At 41.0% G+C, this 15,820-nt stretch overlaps 1 protein-coding gene across 1 annotated transcript in view; it reads left to right on the forward strand.

The window, feature by feature from the left end:
- LOC126263434 (spatacsin) overlaps positions 1 to 15,820 on the forward strand; it is a 351,500-nt gene that overhangs the window by 271,178 nt on the left and 64,502 nt on the right. Inside the window, exon 30 of the mRNA XM_049960526.1 lies at positions 2,465 to 2,607. Coding sequence (XP_049816483.1) covers positions 2,465 to 2,607 — 143 coding nt within the window. The remainder of the gene's footprint in view (positions 1 to 2,464; positions 2,608 to 15,820) is intronic.

A 15,820-nucleotide genomic window follows, 5' to 3' on the forward strand; every position in this document is an offset into this window, starting at 1 on the left:
CTGGTTTTCAGATAATTGTCCCTGTGTTTATTTTTCAATTCTTCTAGAATAATTTTGGTGACTTTTTGTGATGCATGGCACACCAGGCTCAATCTTTGGTGTTGTTCACACGTTCATTGCTGGTACACATTGAAACCCCAACTCTACAGTCTCATAGCAAGCCACTAGTAGACCCTGAACATAATGGTATAGCCCATTAATAGAGTTGAGTATTGTGTGGTAATTTATTTTCAGCTAGAGAAGTCATCTGGATGGGCCTGAATAGTATACAAGTTCTCTGCTACTTCCAAAAGTGAATTATTGGGCAGTACTCTACTTTATCAGTAAGCTGGACAGTTTGTTTTCGCTCCTCTTGTGATGTACTATGGTATTGTGCAATGGGGATTTTAGTGTGTAATAGGACTGGAGACATGTAGCAGCAAACAAACAAACAGTTATGTATGAAAAAATTTTTGAGATGATAATTAAAAGTTTATTACTAGGCCTAGAACGTATGACATTAATTTCACTGCCTGTAAAAGTTGTAAGTGAGCAAATATAAATTATAAGAGCTAAATTTCTGCATTTTGTACAACTGGACTATGGTGTCGTTTAATTTCACTATATCTGTCTTTTCTTTCACTTACTTTACTTTATGTTAGTTTCTGCATATCTTTCAGCCTGCAATTGTGTCTGAATTCCTACACTATCTTATAGATGTTATAATTACAGTTTTCCCTGAGGTATTTAAGTCTCATCTTTATCTGCAATAATAATGGAAGCAGAATAAGTGAATTAAATTTTGTGCCACACCTTTTCTGCTTCCATCATTATCGCAGATAAAGATAAGACTTAAATGTCTCAGGGAAAACTTTAATTATAAGATCAGGACTTTCCCATCACGTCCAACACTGGGGTGCTATTCCAATGCCGGAGAGCCCTGCCAGTAGTGACAATGCAGGGGGAAAAATAAGCTGAAGATCTTAATTGAAATTTGTTGTGCGGAGGGCATCACTGTGGGAAGTTTGTGCAGCAATGTTGACCATATTGCTGTGGTGGTGTAATAGTTAGCATTTCTGCCTAGTAAGCAAGAACACCTGGGTTTGAGTCCCGGCCACGGCACAAATTTTGATTTGCTTCTTCTGCTTCCATCATTGTCCTACAATATCATTGAAACAGTACTATAGAAACGTTATTTGCTACTCGCCATCTAGTAGAGATGATGAGTCACAGACAGGTACAATATAAAGAATGTCAAACAAAGCTTTTGACCAAACAGGCCACACAAACTCACACAAATTCACCTCGCACACACATGACCACACGCATGTGTGTGTGTGTGTGTGTGTGTGACTCAGTATCTCTACTGTATGGTGAGTAACAACTATCCTTTTCATAATACTGTCATTATTCCATCCTGGATTTTCCACTACAATATCATTTGTTTTCTGCCAACAGAATCTAAAAAATTTGTTTGGAAAAGTATTAACTTGAATGATTTATTCTGTTTGGAAGAAGCATATTCAAATATTGTATTTTTGTGTTAGTGAAGCAATAAGTATCCTATGTTCAACATTAAAAAATGACCCACATGGATAGCCAAGTGTGTTAATATGCCACTTCCAGGATTTGGGGAGGCATACTGGTCCCAGATTGAATCTGTTCTGCAGTTTAATTACAAGGGTCCGTGTGCCAGCCAGCCAGCCTAGATGTGGTTTTTAGGCAGTTTGCCACATCCAGATAGGTAAATACTAGGATGGTTGCTATATTTTGCCTCAGATACATGATGCACAAACATTTAGAAAATAGTCTCATACTTGAACATGAGCTTACTTCAGACGCGTACAGATGGGGTACACAAAATTCTGTCCCTACTGTGAGGGCTGGCGCCAGGAAAGGTATCTGTGCTGAACCTGTAGTTGAATGGGGCTGGGGCAAGGCAAGGATGGAGAAGAAGTAGTTTAATATTAATAATGTGATTAACATTTGAATATCCTGATGGATGTGAAAGCTTTAACTTTTAATTAGTTACATCATAACACAAAATCGACAATGAGGTCTACTTTATTTGATAGTAGTGACTAAAGGGTCAGACAAAGACACATTAATACAATCATACCAGCTTACACAGCCAGTATTTACAAAATCATGTAAAAAATGAATCAAGATGACAAAGCCAAAATTTCAGCTTGGCTACTCCTACTGCATCATATCATTTGCTAAATTATATTTGTCACACATAAACAGGTGCTATTCTCTCAGCAGAATTATACACAAATCACAAATATTTCTTAAATGAGTAAAATAATGACCAGACTTTTTCAAAACAACTTCTCAGCAATTTCTTTCAATCACAAAGCAGAAAAATGTTTACCAGTGAACATAGTCTGACATTAATAAAATTGCTATTAATTTAATAGTTGAAGTTGTGAAGCAACTTTATTGTAGCACTTTTGTGTAAATAATTTTATGCATATTTCTGCAGTGCACAAAGTCATCATTGAGTTAGTGATTCGAGCGCATGATTGTTTTACTGCTGCTTGTGATATGGAAGGAATAGCGTCTGTGCTCAGAAAATCTCGTATACTTACAACAAGTCTGTTGAAGAAGGAAGAATGGGGACTGATGGTAAGAATTTATTATGATAAAATTTATGTAATCCAAATAGAATACAGTATTAGTTTGTCATTTTACTATAATATAGTTTTTTTTCCAGATTACTCCGTCACAGTGTTGTTATTTTGTAAGGAAAAATTGTTCGCTTCTCACTAGAAAGAATAAACATCAGAATATGAATTGAAAGGATTTAAAGACTTCTGACCTAATTAAATACCAGTAGGAATATCAGTTTATATAATGTATTCTTGTTACAAGTCAACGCAGTTCTGACATTTATTCATCCACAGCTTAAACCGTAGTATTAAAAATTATTTGTTTTTGTTCTGAAATCACATCCACAGTGTGTCTTACGTTGTGAATAGCCCCATAATAGTACCTTTACACTCCGTTCATAACTTAATAGGGCCAAATCTGGAGAATCTGTAGCAATATAATAAATTGACAATTAATTGGCAGAGATCTACTTGAATTGAGGATTCCCTACATACCAAATCTTGTGTCACACATCTTTATGGGTACTAGTTTGGCGATCCCAGATTTCCTGAGACAGGACTGGTGAATACAGCCAGTCCTCTGTAATCATAAGCTCAGGGCATGCTTCAGAGACCACCATGTGACCCAACATCTGAACTTTGTGTCTGACAAGGAAGAGGGATCTTTGCTTAACCATTCAGTTTGTGATGCTATAAACCTCTGTAAAAAGATCTTAATCTCAAGGTGTGCTGCGTACTGATGGGGCACATGGCTGTTGAGGCAGAACAATCACTAGTGGGCAACCTCTGGAGAACCTGCTACATCTCAGTTGTATAAGGCTTACCCAGGCAAGCAGGGTTCTGTCTGGGTAGATCTCCACATCCCTCGCAGCTTGTGGGAACACAGTGGCAAATCAGTTACTTAGAAAGTGTCCCGATGCAATGGGTGTGCCATCTGGGAATATTCACCGGCACTCCTCAGAAAGACTGAGGGAGGCTTGTCCTCCTGATGATCTGATTTCATTTGGTAATGGGGCTCAAGGAGTTATAAATCAGAATGTTTTCTAGTGATCAAGATGAAGGAGGGGACATTTGAACAAATGTCACCTTTATATATTCATAAAGATTTAGAAGGGCTTGTTGGTACTTTCAAAACTATTAAAAGATATCAAAATAGTTTCTTGCCTGTTGAAAACAACAGGTTAAAGCAGATGTTACTTCTAAGGAAGTCCAAAAAATTGGATGAATATTTTATAGTTATTGAGATGCACAACTCCCTCAACTGAAGCAAGGTGTAGTCACATGCTATGATATTATGTACAAGGATACCTCAGAATGTTTGTATTGAACAAAGAATGCATAGAATTAATGGAGAAGACCGACACTTTCATTGTGATTTCCCATTCTCCATTGCTAACTGTGCACTTCAAGGCAGGTTCCTCCAATTTAGGGTTAGGCCTTACATACCTAGCACTGTGAGATGTTACAATTGTCAACAATTTGGCCACACAAGACTGAGTTGGGAAGATGAAGCAACTTGCAGGAAATGTGACTGTCTGTCTCCAGGAATATGCCATCAACTGCTCTGAGAGCTACTCAGTCTGGAGCTGCGAGTGCTCCTTCTTCACTGTAGAATGCAAAATTCAGAAAATAAAAGTGACAAAGTAGATCCCTTACATATGCTGATGCCAAGAACGAATATAAGGTGACAAAGCCTCCACTCTTTGCCACTCCTTATGCTTTCTTAGTGAAGATATCTGTCACCAAGGTAAACACTGTGATGTCCAGAAAAACAGTACCCACCACCAGCACTGTATTTACACATGTACCTGCCAAAGCAAACACAGAAAAGATTCAGCAACCGAGGAAACCATATGCAAGAGAAAGGCAAAATTTTAGTAACGAGCTTAGAGAAGGTACTCTCAAAACAGAGTGCCTCCCAACTTCCCTTTCCCATTGAACTTGAAGGAAAAGGGGCATTGAAATTATCACAGCAGTCTACTCAAAAGCTTCCTGGGTGCCATCAAATGTCATATGCTCACATCTGACTAATGGGGTGGACGGCATGAAGCTAGATGCCTCGTCACCAGACCCAGGCAGCCCCTCCACTTCCCCTTTCTCTTCCAGTGTGTCACCATGTGCCTAACAAGGTGTGTCATAGCAGATGAGTCCTCCCCATCTGTTATGTTTTTCTATTCCCATGAATAAACATTTTTTTTGCTAATTTTTATCTTATTTTCAACATGTTTATCTGTTGGCATGTTATCAGGAGAAAGAAAACTGCATTCTATGGATCGGAGTGTGGAATGTCAGATCCCTTAATCGGGCAGGTAGATTAGAAAATTTAAAAAGGGGGAATGGATAGGTTAAAGTTAGATATAGTGGGAATTAGTGAAGTTCGGTGGCAGGAGGAACAAGACTTCTGGTCAGGTGAATACAGGGTTATAAATACAAAATCAAATAGGGGTAATGCAGGAGTAGGTTTAATAATGAATAAAAAAATAGGAGTGCGTGTAAGCTACTACAAACAGCATAGTGAACACATTATTGTGACCAAGATAGACATGAAACCCACGCCTACTACAGTAGTACAAGTTTATATGCCAACTAGCTCTGCAGATGTTGAAGAAATTGATGAAATGTATGATGAGATAAAATAAATTATTCAGGTAGTGAAGGGAGATGAAAATTTAATAGTCATGGGTGACTGGAATTCAACAGTAGGAAAAGGAAGAGAAGGAAACGTAGTAGGTGATTATGGATCAGGGCTAAGAAATGAAAGAGGAAGCTACCTGGTAGAATTTTGCACAGAGCATAACTTAATCATAGCTAACACTTTGTTCAAGAATCATGAAAGAAGGTTGTATACATGGAAGAACCCTGGAGATACTAAAAGGTTTTAGATAGATTATATAATGGCAAGACAGAGATTTAGGAACCAGGTTTTAAACTGTAAGACATTTCTAGGGGCAGATGTGGACTCTGACCACAATCTATTGGTTATGAACTGTAGATTAAAACTGAAGAAACTGAAAAAAGGTGGGAATTTAAGGAGATGGGATCTGGATAAACTGAAAGAACCAGAGGTTGTAGAGAGTTTCAGGGAGAGCATAAGGGAACAATTGACAGGAATGGGGGAAAGAAATACAGTAGAAGGAGAATGGGTAGCTTTGAGGGATGAAATAGTGAAGGGAGCAGAGGATCAAGTAGGTAAAAAGACGAGGGCTAGTAGAAATCCTTGGGTAACAGAAGAGATACTGAATTTAATTGATGAAAGGAGAAAATGCAAAAATGCAGTAAATGAAGCAGGCAAAAAGGAATACAAACATCTCAAAAATGAGATCGACAGGAAGTGCAAAATGGCTAAGCAGGGATGGCTAGAGGACAAATGTAAGGAGGTAGAGGCTTATCTCATGAGGGGTAAGATAGATACTGCCTACAGGAAAATTAAAGAGACCTTTGGAGAAAAGAGAACCACTTGCATGCATATCAAGAGCTCAGATGGAAACCCAGTTGTAAGCAAAGAAGGGAAAGCAGAAAGGTGCAAGGAGTATATAGAGGGACTATACAAGGGCGATGTACTTGAGGACGATATAATAGAAATGGAAGAGGATGTAGATGAAAATGAAATGGGAGATAAGATACTGCGTGAAGAGTTTGACAGAGCATTGAAAGACCTGAGTCGAAACAAGGCCCCGGGAGTAGACAACATTTCATTAGAACTACTGATGGCCTTGGGAGAGCCAGTCATGACAAAACTCTACCATCTGGTGAGCAAGATGTATGAGACAGGCGAAATACCCTCAGACTTCAAGAAGAATATAATAATTCCAATCCCAAAGAAAGTGGGTGTTGACAGATGTGAAAATTACCGAACTATCAGTTTACTAAGTCACAGCTGCAAACGAATTCTTTACAGATGAATGGAAAAACTGGTAGAAGCCGACCTCGGGGGAGATCAGTTTGGATTCCGCAGAAATATTGGAACACGTGAGGCAATACTGACCCTACAACTTATCTTAGAAGAAAGATTAAGGAAAGGCAAACCTACGTTTCTAGCATTTGTAGACTTAGAGAAAGCTTTTGACAATGTTGACTGGAGTATTCTCTTTCAAATTCTAAAGGTGGCAGGGGTAAAATACATGGAGCGAAAGGCTATTTACAATTTGTATAGAAAGCAGATGGCAGTTATAAGAGTCGAGGGACATGAAAGGGAAGCAGTGGTTGGGAAGGGAGTGAGACAGGGTTGTAGCCTCTCCCCAATACTATTCAATCTGTATATTGAACAAGCAGTAATGGAAACAAAAGAAAAGTTAGGAGTAGGTATTAAAATACATGGAGAAGAAATAAAAACTTTGCAGTTTGCCGATGACATTGTAATTCTGTCAGAGACAGCAAAGGACTTGGAAGAGCAGTTGAACGGAATGGACAGTGTCTTGAAAGGAGGATATAAGATGAACATCAACAAAAGCAAAACAAGGATAATGGAATGTAGTCGAATTAAGTCAGGTGATGATGAGGGAATTAGATTAGGAAATGAGACACTTAAAGTAGTGAAGGAGTTCTGCTATTTGGGGAGCAAAATAACTGATGATTGTTGAAGTAGAGAGGATATAAAGTGTGGACTGGCAATGGCAAGGAAAGCGTTTCTGAAGAAGAGAAATTTGTTAACATTGAGTATAGATTTAAGTGTCAGGAAGTCGTTTCTGACAGTTTTTGTATGGAGTGTAGCCATGTATGGAAGTGAAACATGGATGATAAATAGTTTGGACAAGAAGAGAGTAGAAGCTTTCGAAATGTGGTGCTACAGAAGAATGCTGAAGATTAGATGGGTAGATCACACAACTAATGAGGAGGTATTGAATAGAATTGGGGAGAAGAGGAATTTGTGGCATAACTTGACTAGAAGAAGGGATCGGTTGGTAGGACATGTTCTGAGGCATCAAGGGATCACCAATTTAGTACTGGAGGGCAGTGTGGAGGGTAAAAATCATAGAGGGAGACCAAGAGATGAATACACTAAGCAGATTCAGAAGGATGTAGGTTGCAGTAGGTACTGGGAGATGAAGAGGCTTGCACAGGATAGAGTAGCATGGAGAGCTGCATCAAACCAGTCTCATGACTGAAGACCACAACAACAACAACAACAACATGTAACACCTACATGAAAATCTCAAGTTCTTATTTAGACCAGATTCCTCTGGAATTTGTTATTCATATTACTATTTTGCCTGCTTTGTTTCCATTGGTGTAATTTATTTTTCATTAGGACACTCATAATTAAAAGTTATAACTAATTGATGCTAGCACTGTAGTTTGATAAATAGGAAATTTTTGAGCTAGTCAGCATAATTCCATATAATGACCCACACCAACAGAAATCAAAGCATTCTGACTTTCATGTAAAGTTCTTTCACAAACTGCCTATTGGCTTCTGTCTCGGGTTCTTCGGCCGACGTTCATCTAATGATTTTTCTGACGTTTCGCCGGCACGAGTGGCTGGCATTGTCAAAGCTTCACCCTCCATTGCCGGTGGTGAACTGGAGCCGAGCTCGCGGCCGCAGACTATATGTACCTGGCGCGCCAACGTCCGAGGGCTTCTCCGCGGTCATTTCCGGTGCAATTCTCCTCTTGCTACCTGCGACGGTCGTTCGCTGCAGTACGGGAAGCCAGGATCCGTTTACCTTAAGGCTTTCCTCTTTCTTGTTCAAACTGTTCGCGTGTTTTTGTATTTCTACAGCTTCTCTGAACAAGCGCGTGTGATAGTGGTTCTCTACAGCCAGAACTTCTGTGTCGGTGAATTTTATTACGTGGTCGGTCTCATTCAGTGCGTGTTCTGCCACAGCCGATTTCTCCACCTGCCCCAACCTGCAATGTCGCTTATGCTCCTTGATCCTGGTGTTAATGGATCGTCCAGTCATTCCGACATAAACTTTTCCGCATGTGCATGGTATGCGGTATATTCCCGACATTGCAAGTGGGTCTCTTTTCTCCTTCGCCAATCTAAGACACTCTTTGATCTTCCTTGTCGGTTTGAAAACCATCTTTACGCCATGTTTCAAACCGACAAGGAAGATCAAAGAGTGTCTTAGATTGGCGAAGGAGAAAAGAGACCCACTTGCAATGTCGGGAACATACCGCATACCATGCACATGCGGAAAAGTTTATGTCGGAATGACTGGACGATCCATTAACACCAGGATCAAGGAGCATAAGCGAAATTGCAGGTTGGGGCAGGTGGAGAAATCGGCTGTGGCAGAACACGCACTGAATGAGACCGACCACGTAATAAAATTCGCCGACACGGAAGTTCTGGCTGTAGAGGACCACTATCACACACGCTTGTTCAGAGAAGCTGTAGAAATACAAAAACACGCGAACAGTTTGAACAAGAAAGAGGAAAGCCTTAAGGTAAACGGATCCTGGCTTCCTGTACTGCAGCGAACGACCGTCGCAGGTAACAAGAGGAGAACCGTACCGGAAATGACCGCGGAGAAGCCCTCGGACGTTGGCGCGCCAGGTACATATAGTCTGCGGCTGCGAGCTCGGCTCCAGTTCACCACCGGCAATGGAGGGTGAAGCTTTGACAATGCCAGCCACTCGTGCTGGCGAAACGTCAGAAAAATCATTAGATGAACGTCGGCCGAAGAACCCGAGACAGAAGCCAATAGGCAGTTTGTCAACAAGTGGCCACGAAAGCCTCAACAATAAAGTTCCTTCAGTTATCTAAAACTGATTGTCTTCTGCAATAATTAACATCTAAGTTCTAGGCCAATCCAATTTTTTATTGCAGATTTTGTCGTAACTGCTGTTAGATTCCAAACTTTGACTACATACTTTTGGTACCTTATTTTTTTGTTCTGAAGATGTGCAGCAATGACTGATTAATTCAGTAATTAATAATTTCATGTAACTCACTCTAATTTGCAAAATGGTGCTCATTCATATAAACAAGGTGATTCAAATCCCATAAGTGTAATAGTGCCCATATATTTATCTAAATTTCTGATCAAAACATATTTTATAAATCAAAATTACATTATTTCTTGTGGTTCGGAAAAAAAAATAAAATAAAAAAACAGTAAAATACAATGTACCTGATGTTTGAAGCATTACATATTTTTCAAAATAACAGTTTCTTCTTATGCTTGAATTGCCAGTTCACTATTTGAAAGCCTACGAGTACCATCTGTGTCAGTGGTGCCCTTGTTGTTGTTTCACATCACTATTACGTATCTTCTATTCATGAAAATACATGCTCTTGTCACCACCAAATTGAAGAACTCTAATTACTTTTGAGTGATATGTATTACCTATATTAACAGACATTTTTAATTGAACTGTGATGTCATCAACAAGTATGTGGATGATCATTGTAATCAGATTGAGCTTTTGTTCGACTCAGTGATATGTGTTAAGAACTGAACTCAATGGAGTGCCCAAGTGTAATTGGCTTTAATAAACTAGTAAAGGACAGTGATAAATGTAATCTGTCATGGTTTTTTTTGTGAATGTGAACATTATTTTTTTGCCATAGTAGGAGATTCAAATTCACCACTGGACTGCAACTGTTAAATATTCTTATATCTGGCTTGTATGGTTGCACTAATAATCTGTCTGTAGTTCAAAAACTGCTCACCATAATTACAAATGAGCTCCACATGGATTAATATGTGTGTGTTGTAGTCATCTTTGTGTAAATCTTTGAGCAAACACAACCGTGCATTCATTTAAACTTTCAGCTTCGAGTTGTTCAAGGTTGGTGCGAAGACGGATGGAACTACAAAATTCAGGTCAGTTCCATCTCAAATCATGGGAGTAAATTAAAACTGCAGTGCTAATATGGTTTCCAAATTTCAATGGAATATGAATGGATTCAGGACCCATTTGTAAGGACCGAGACTCCTCATACAAGATGGACCTTTTTGCCTCTGTCTCCTGGAGAACCTTTTTAAAAATACGGATGTAGCTGTACTTACTGGGTATCACCTTCTTAAGAAAGACAACCTTATTGATGACAGGATGAAAGGTGAGGTAGGGTTGTTTGTGAAGGACACATTCCACTCCTCATGTGTGCCCTTAACACAACACTACAAGCAGTAGCTGTCAGGATGAAATCCCACATTCACGTCATCATGTTCTCTGTATAGCTTCTCCATGAACCCATTGATGATGAGTTCCTAAAAGAGCTTATTGCTGAACTACTATATTCGTTTTCCTCTTAGGAGATTGTAATGCACATGGTGCACTCAGTGGATACAACACCTTTTGCTACAAGGGTTAAATACTTGAAGATCTCACACAAAGTGAAGTGAAGTGGAATGTCTATTGATAAAAATGGACTTAGATGGCCGATAGGTGGTGTCAACACATGTGAAGTGCTGCAGTTGCCAAGGCAATGCCACCCAAAAGTCCTGAGATGAATGTTTTGACCAATGCTCTCATTGCAGTCAAGATGAATATGGCTGCATGGCCAGTAACCCATCATCCTGGTTTTTGCTACTCTTGTGTACAGTTGACATCAAGCTTGACGCCAGATTCTCTCTACTCAATTATTCCATCATCTTAGTTTCTTGCTCGGTTGCTCTTTGAAGGCTGTTTGTTTGTCTTGCTTGTCGCTCATTTGTGAGTCTTTGAACAGTGCTAAGGAATTTCAGGACACATACTTGCATTGCCTGAACAATATTTCTCAGTGTTTCAGGTCATGAAAGATGCATTGCAGGGGTGGTTGTTGCTGTCATGAGCATTACCGAACACATTTCTCCTACTCAGGAAGTTAGTATAATATCCAACACAGCTGTGCACTCAATCACAGACATATGCATGCTCTTGACTAATTACTATTTACGCGGAGGCACTATGTGGTTGCATTTGAGGCTAGAATTCCACTTTTGCCACAAACAACCAAGACAGCCATTCCATTCCTGGGTGGCTAAGTTGCAAGGACTGAGATGCTAAAGTTATTTCACTTGTACAAATCCAGGATGCCAAGATTCTCATAGTGACTCTTTTAATTTACAACATGATTTTTCAGCTGGCTCCAGATTTGAAGGTATGCACAGCAGCACTGAAACTGGACAACCCATGCCTACAGGACATCTTTAGCACCAAACACTTATTCGGACTCATCCAAGCAACTAATTAACACCTTGTGACAAGATGACAAGTTTCAGTGACTGAGGTACCACAGCAAGCTCCACCCACACATAGCACACAGGCTGACCCCCAGCTGATAGCAATGCCATGATTCATCAATCTCATGTGTGCATGACATGTGAAACTCCAGGTGCCCCACTATAATTGTCAGCAAGCACACTGCAAGGGTCTGTACAAATGTTGCAGTCGGTAGCTGCTACAGGCCTCTCATGTGGAAATTTTACATAATTCTTAGGACTTCCTATCTGGGTGTCCACTTTTAAGTGGATTGTGGGGGTTATATTTCTTTGATTAATAGTTTCTTTGATAAATCAGGCTCATCTAAATTGCCTCCATCTTCTCAGCACTTGGTAGCTCATGGGGACAGTTCCATCCCTCTTTAGGGTCAGTTCTTGATCAATATGGCCTATAGACAGGTCATCCATCACATCACCATATTTGTCATGGATCACTCTACAGCTACCAATATTTTTGGCTGAAACACAAGTATATAATTCGGGTCTTCTGTCACTGTTGAGGCTGAGATCATATCAGATGCAGTCCCATTCCAGGAAGTGGACTATTCTGTAGTAGGGGTACGCCTCAGACTTTAAGGCTGCATCAAGATCCATCCATATGCAGTGCCTCATTTCTGGCATGTAAGATCTATTCCAGTCTCACTACATGCAGCAGTCAAACAAGGATTTGATTGACTTCAAGATGCTGGGGTAGTCGAGCCTGAGAAATCCAGAGCACTGGATCCTCTTGGTCGCATACAGAAACAAACCTAGTGGCTTACGCTGCTTATGTGGTGGTTTCATGGCCACAGTCAGTGCACAATCACAAATAGGAACTCCTCCATTCCACAGCCGGAAGACATCATCACTAGACTTTGTGGAGGAGAATACGTCTCAAAAATCAACGTGGTTGATGCATACACCACTGGCCATTAAAATTGCTACACCATGAAGATGACGTGCTACAGACAAGAAATTTAACCGACAGGAAGAAGATGCTGTGATATGCAAATGATTAGCTTTTCAGAGCATTCACACAAGGTTGGCGCCAGTGGCAACACCTATAATGTGCTGACATGAGGAAAGTTTCCAACCGATTTCTCATACCCAAAAGCAGTTGACCGGCGTTGCCTGGTGAAACGTTGTTGTGATGCCTCGTGTAAGGAGGAGAAATGCGTACGTTTCTGACTTTGATAAAGGTCGGATTGTAGCCTATCGCGATTGTGGTTTATCGTATCGTGGCATTGCTGCTCACATTGGTCGAGATCCAATGACTGTTAGCAGAATATGGAATCGGTGGTTTCGGGAGGGTAATATGGAATGCTGTGCTGGATCCCAACAGCCTCGTATCACTAGCAGTTGAGATGACAGGCATCTTATCCGCATGGCTGTAACGGATCGTGCAGCCATGTCTCGATCCCTGAGTCAACAGATGGGTACGTTTTCAAGATAACAACCATCTGCACGAACAGTTCGATGACGTTTGCAGCAGCATGGACTATCAGCTTGGAGACCATGGCTGCAGTTACCCTTGACGCTGCATCACAGACAGGAGTGCCTGCGATGGTGTACTGAATGACGAACCTGGGTGCACGAATGGCAAAATGTCATCTTTTCGGATGAATCCAGGTTCTGTTTACAGCATCATGATAGTCTTATCCGTGTTTGGCGACATCGTGGTGAACGCACATTGGAAACGTGTATTCGTCATCACCATACTGGCGTATCACCCGGTGTGATGGTATGGCATGCCATTGGTTACATGTCTCTGTCACCTCTTGTTCGCATTGACGGTACTTTGAACAGTGGACCTTAGATTTCAGATCTCTTATGACTCGTGGATCTACCCTTCATTCGATCCCTGCGAAACCCTACATTTCAGCATGTTAATGCATGACCGCATGTTGCAGGCCCTGTACAGGCCTTCCTGGATACAGAAAATGTTCGACTGCTGCCCTGGCCAGCACATTCTCCAGATCTCTCACCAATTTAAAACGTCTGGTCAATGGTGGCCGAGCAACTGGCTCGTCACAATACGCCAGTCACTACTCTTGATGAACTGTGGTATCGTGTTGACGCTGCATGGGCAGGTGTACCTGTACACGCCATCCTAGCTCTGTTTGACTCAATGCCCAGGCATATCAAGGCCGTTATTACGGCCAGAGGTGGTTGTTCTGGGTACTGATTTCTCAGGATCTGTGCACCCAAATTGCGTGAAAATGTAATCACATGTCAGCTCTAGTATAATATATTTGTCCAATGAGTACCCGTTTATCATCTGTATTTCTTCTTGGTATAGCAATTTTAATGGCCAGTAGTGCATTTATAGTTCCCTTTAGATGAAGACTCATGAAACATTATTTTAGTTAATATACCTTCTGAATTCTATTGAAACACGCAGCTCTCCTGTAACATTGAATCTGCCGACAAATTCTTGTATAGGTACTTGGAACAGGGAACACCATATATCCCAGCAAGCAAAAATTATGCAGATGATCTGTTTGTCACAGGAGCCTCCTGGCAACAACATTTGTAAAACACCTGCATTCACTCTACAACCTTGCAGGGCGCAGGATTGTGGTGCCATTTAGAGAAGTGTAGGTTTTTTTTCAAACAGAAGTGGAGTGGGTCATTGGCTACACAAAGAGGGAATCGAGCGAACAGATTGAAATATGGGAGCCATAGGTTCCCTATCCTAACGAGTGAACCTCTCAGAATTAAAAGCATTCACGAGTAAACCCAGCTATTTTTCCAAGTTCTTGCCACAGGCTGCTTACATCTTGCAACTCCTAAATTACTTATAAAAAATGGGAGATAAATACAACTGAATCCCAGCCTTTGAGCAAGTCTAGCTAAAATGCATCTAAGACACATCCCCCATCTCACGCCTATCTCCCCCTTACTCCCCCTAGTGCTGGAAGCCAACACCTCTCCTTAAGGCACTGGGATGGTACTAACACACAGGAATGAGGATGACTCAGAACAGTCTGTATCACCTATGCTTCAATGGCGTTGATTCCAGCACAATTGAACTACATACGGATCAAAAGGGAGACATTGGCATTAGTGTTTTGCATCAAGAAGTTCCATGACTATCTATTTGGACTAATATTGCCACTAATCACCAACCATGGGCTGTTGGTGTCATTATTCAGGCTATGCCCCAGCCTCCCAGATGGACGACTCATTTTCTCCAATGCTAGGTGGTGTTCTGAGCGGGTACAATTATACCATGCATATGATCCAATAGTGCAGCATTCATATGCTGATGCACTGTAATGTTTTCCCTTGGTCTAGGACCCAGAATTTGATCAGCAAGAAACACTAAGTTTCTACACCAACATTGAGAGGAAACAAGTGCTATGAAGCTTGCCCATTACAGCAGCACATGTCACTGCCACCACTCACCAGGACTCAGGCTTGTTGCACATCTGCACTATGTCACCTATCAGTGGGCACAGTATTTTATCTGAAGGATGAGCAATGAGCTAAAGAGGTGGAAACACATCCACCATTACTCTTTGCCATAGATGATGTCATTGTTTTGGACTCAGCCAATGGCACACATTGGTTGGTCATTTCAGCAGAATTTTAGCAACAAATAATGAGCTAGCTGCTCCAGAGACACTGGCGGATGTCCTGCATGAAGACATTACCTGGAAGCTGGTAGCACAACCACAATCTTTCACCCGCAGCAACTCTGGGACTGCATACACTTGGGCTTCATTAACCATTTTTGGGAAATATGTGGTTACTCATTGTAGACTATGCAAGGTACCTGTATGTTGAAGCGAGGTGTCCACCATGAGAGAAGCCACTCTCAGCAAACTGGCTCAGGTTATGGTGATTGGAGGGTTACCCTTCACACTGGTTTCAGACAATGGGCTACAGTTCACAGTGGTCATCTTCAATTACTTCTGTGTGGCCAGCTGTGTAAAAGATGTCTTCAGCCCTCTGTTCCATGCATCTTCCAAAGGTGAAATGAATACTGGTTATGGACATTTAAACAGCAAATGCTAAAAGTTGTAGAATCTGCTTACACATCATCAGCCCTTGCACTCTTTCTTTGAATACCTACAGAACCACATCAATCACAGC

This window comes from Schistocerca nitens, chromosome 6, assembly GCF_023898315.1.
Source record: "Schistocerca nitens isolate TAMUIC-IGC-003100 chromosome 6, iqSchNite1.1, whole genome shotgun sequence".
NCBI classification, from domain to species: Eukaryota; Metazoa; Arthropoda; class Insecta; order Orthoptera; family Acrididae; genus Schistocerca; species Schistocerca nitens.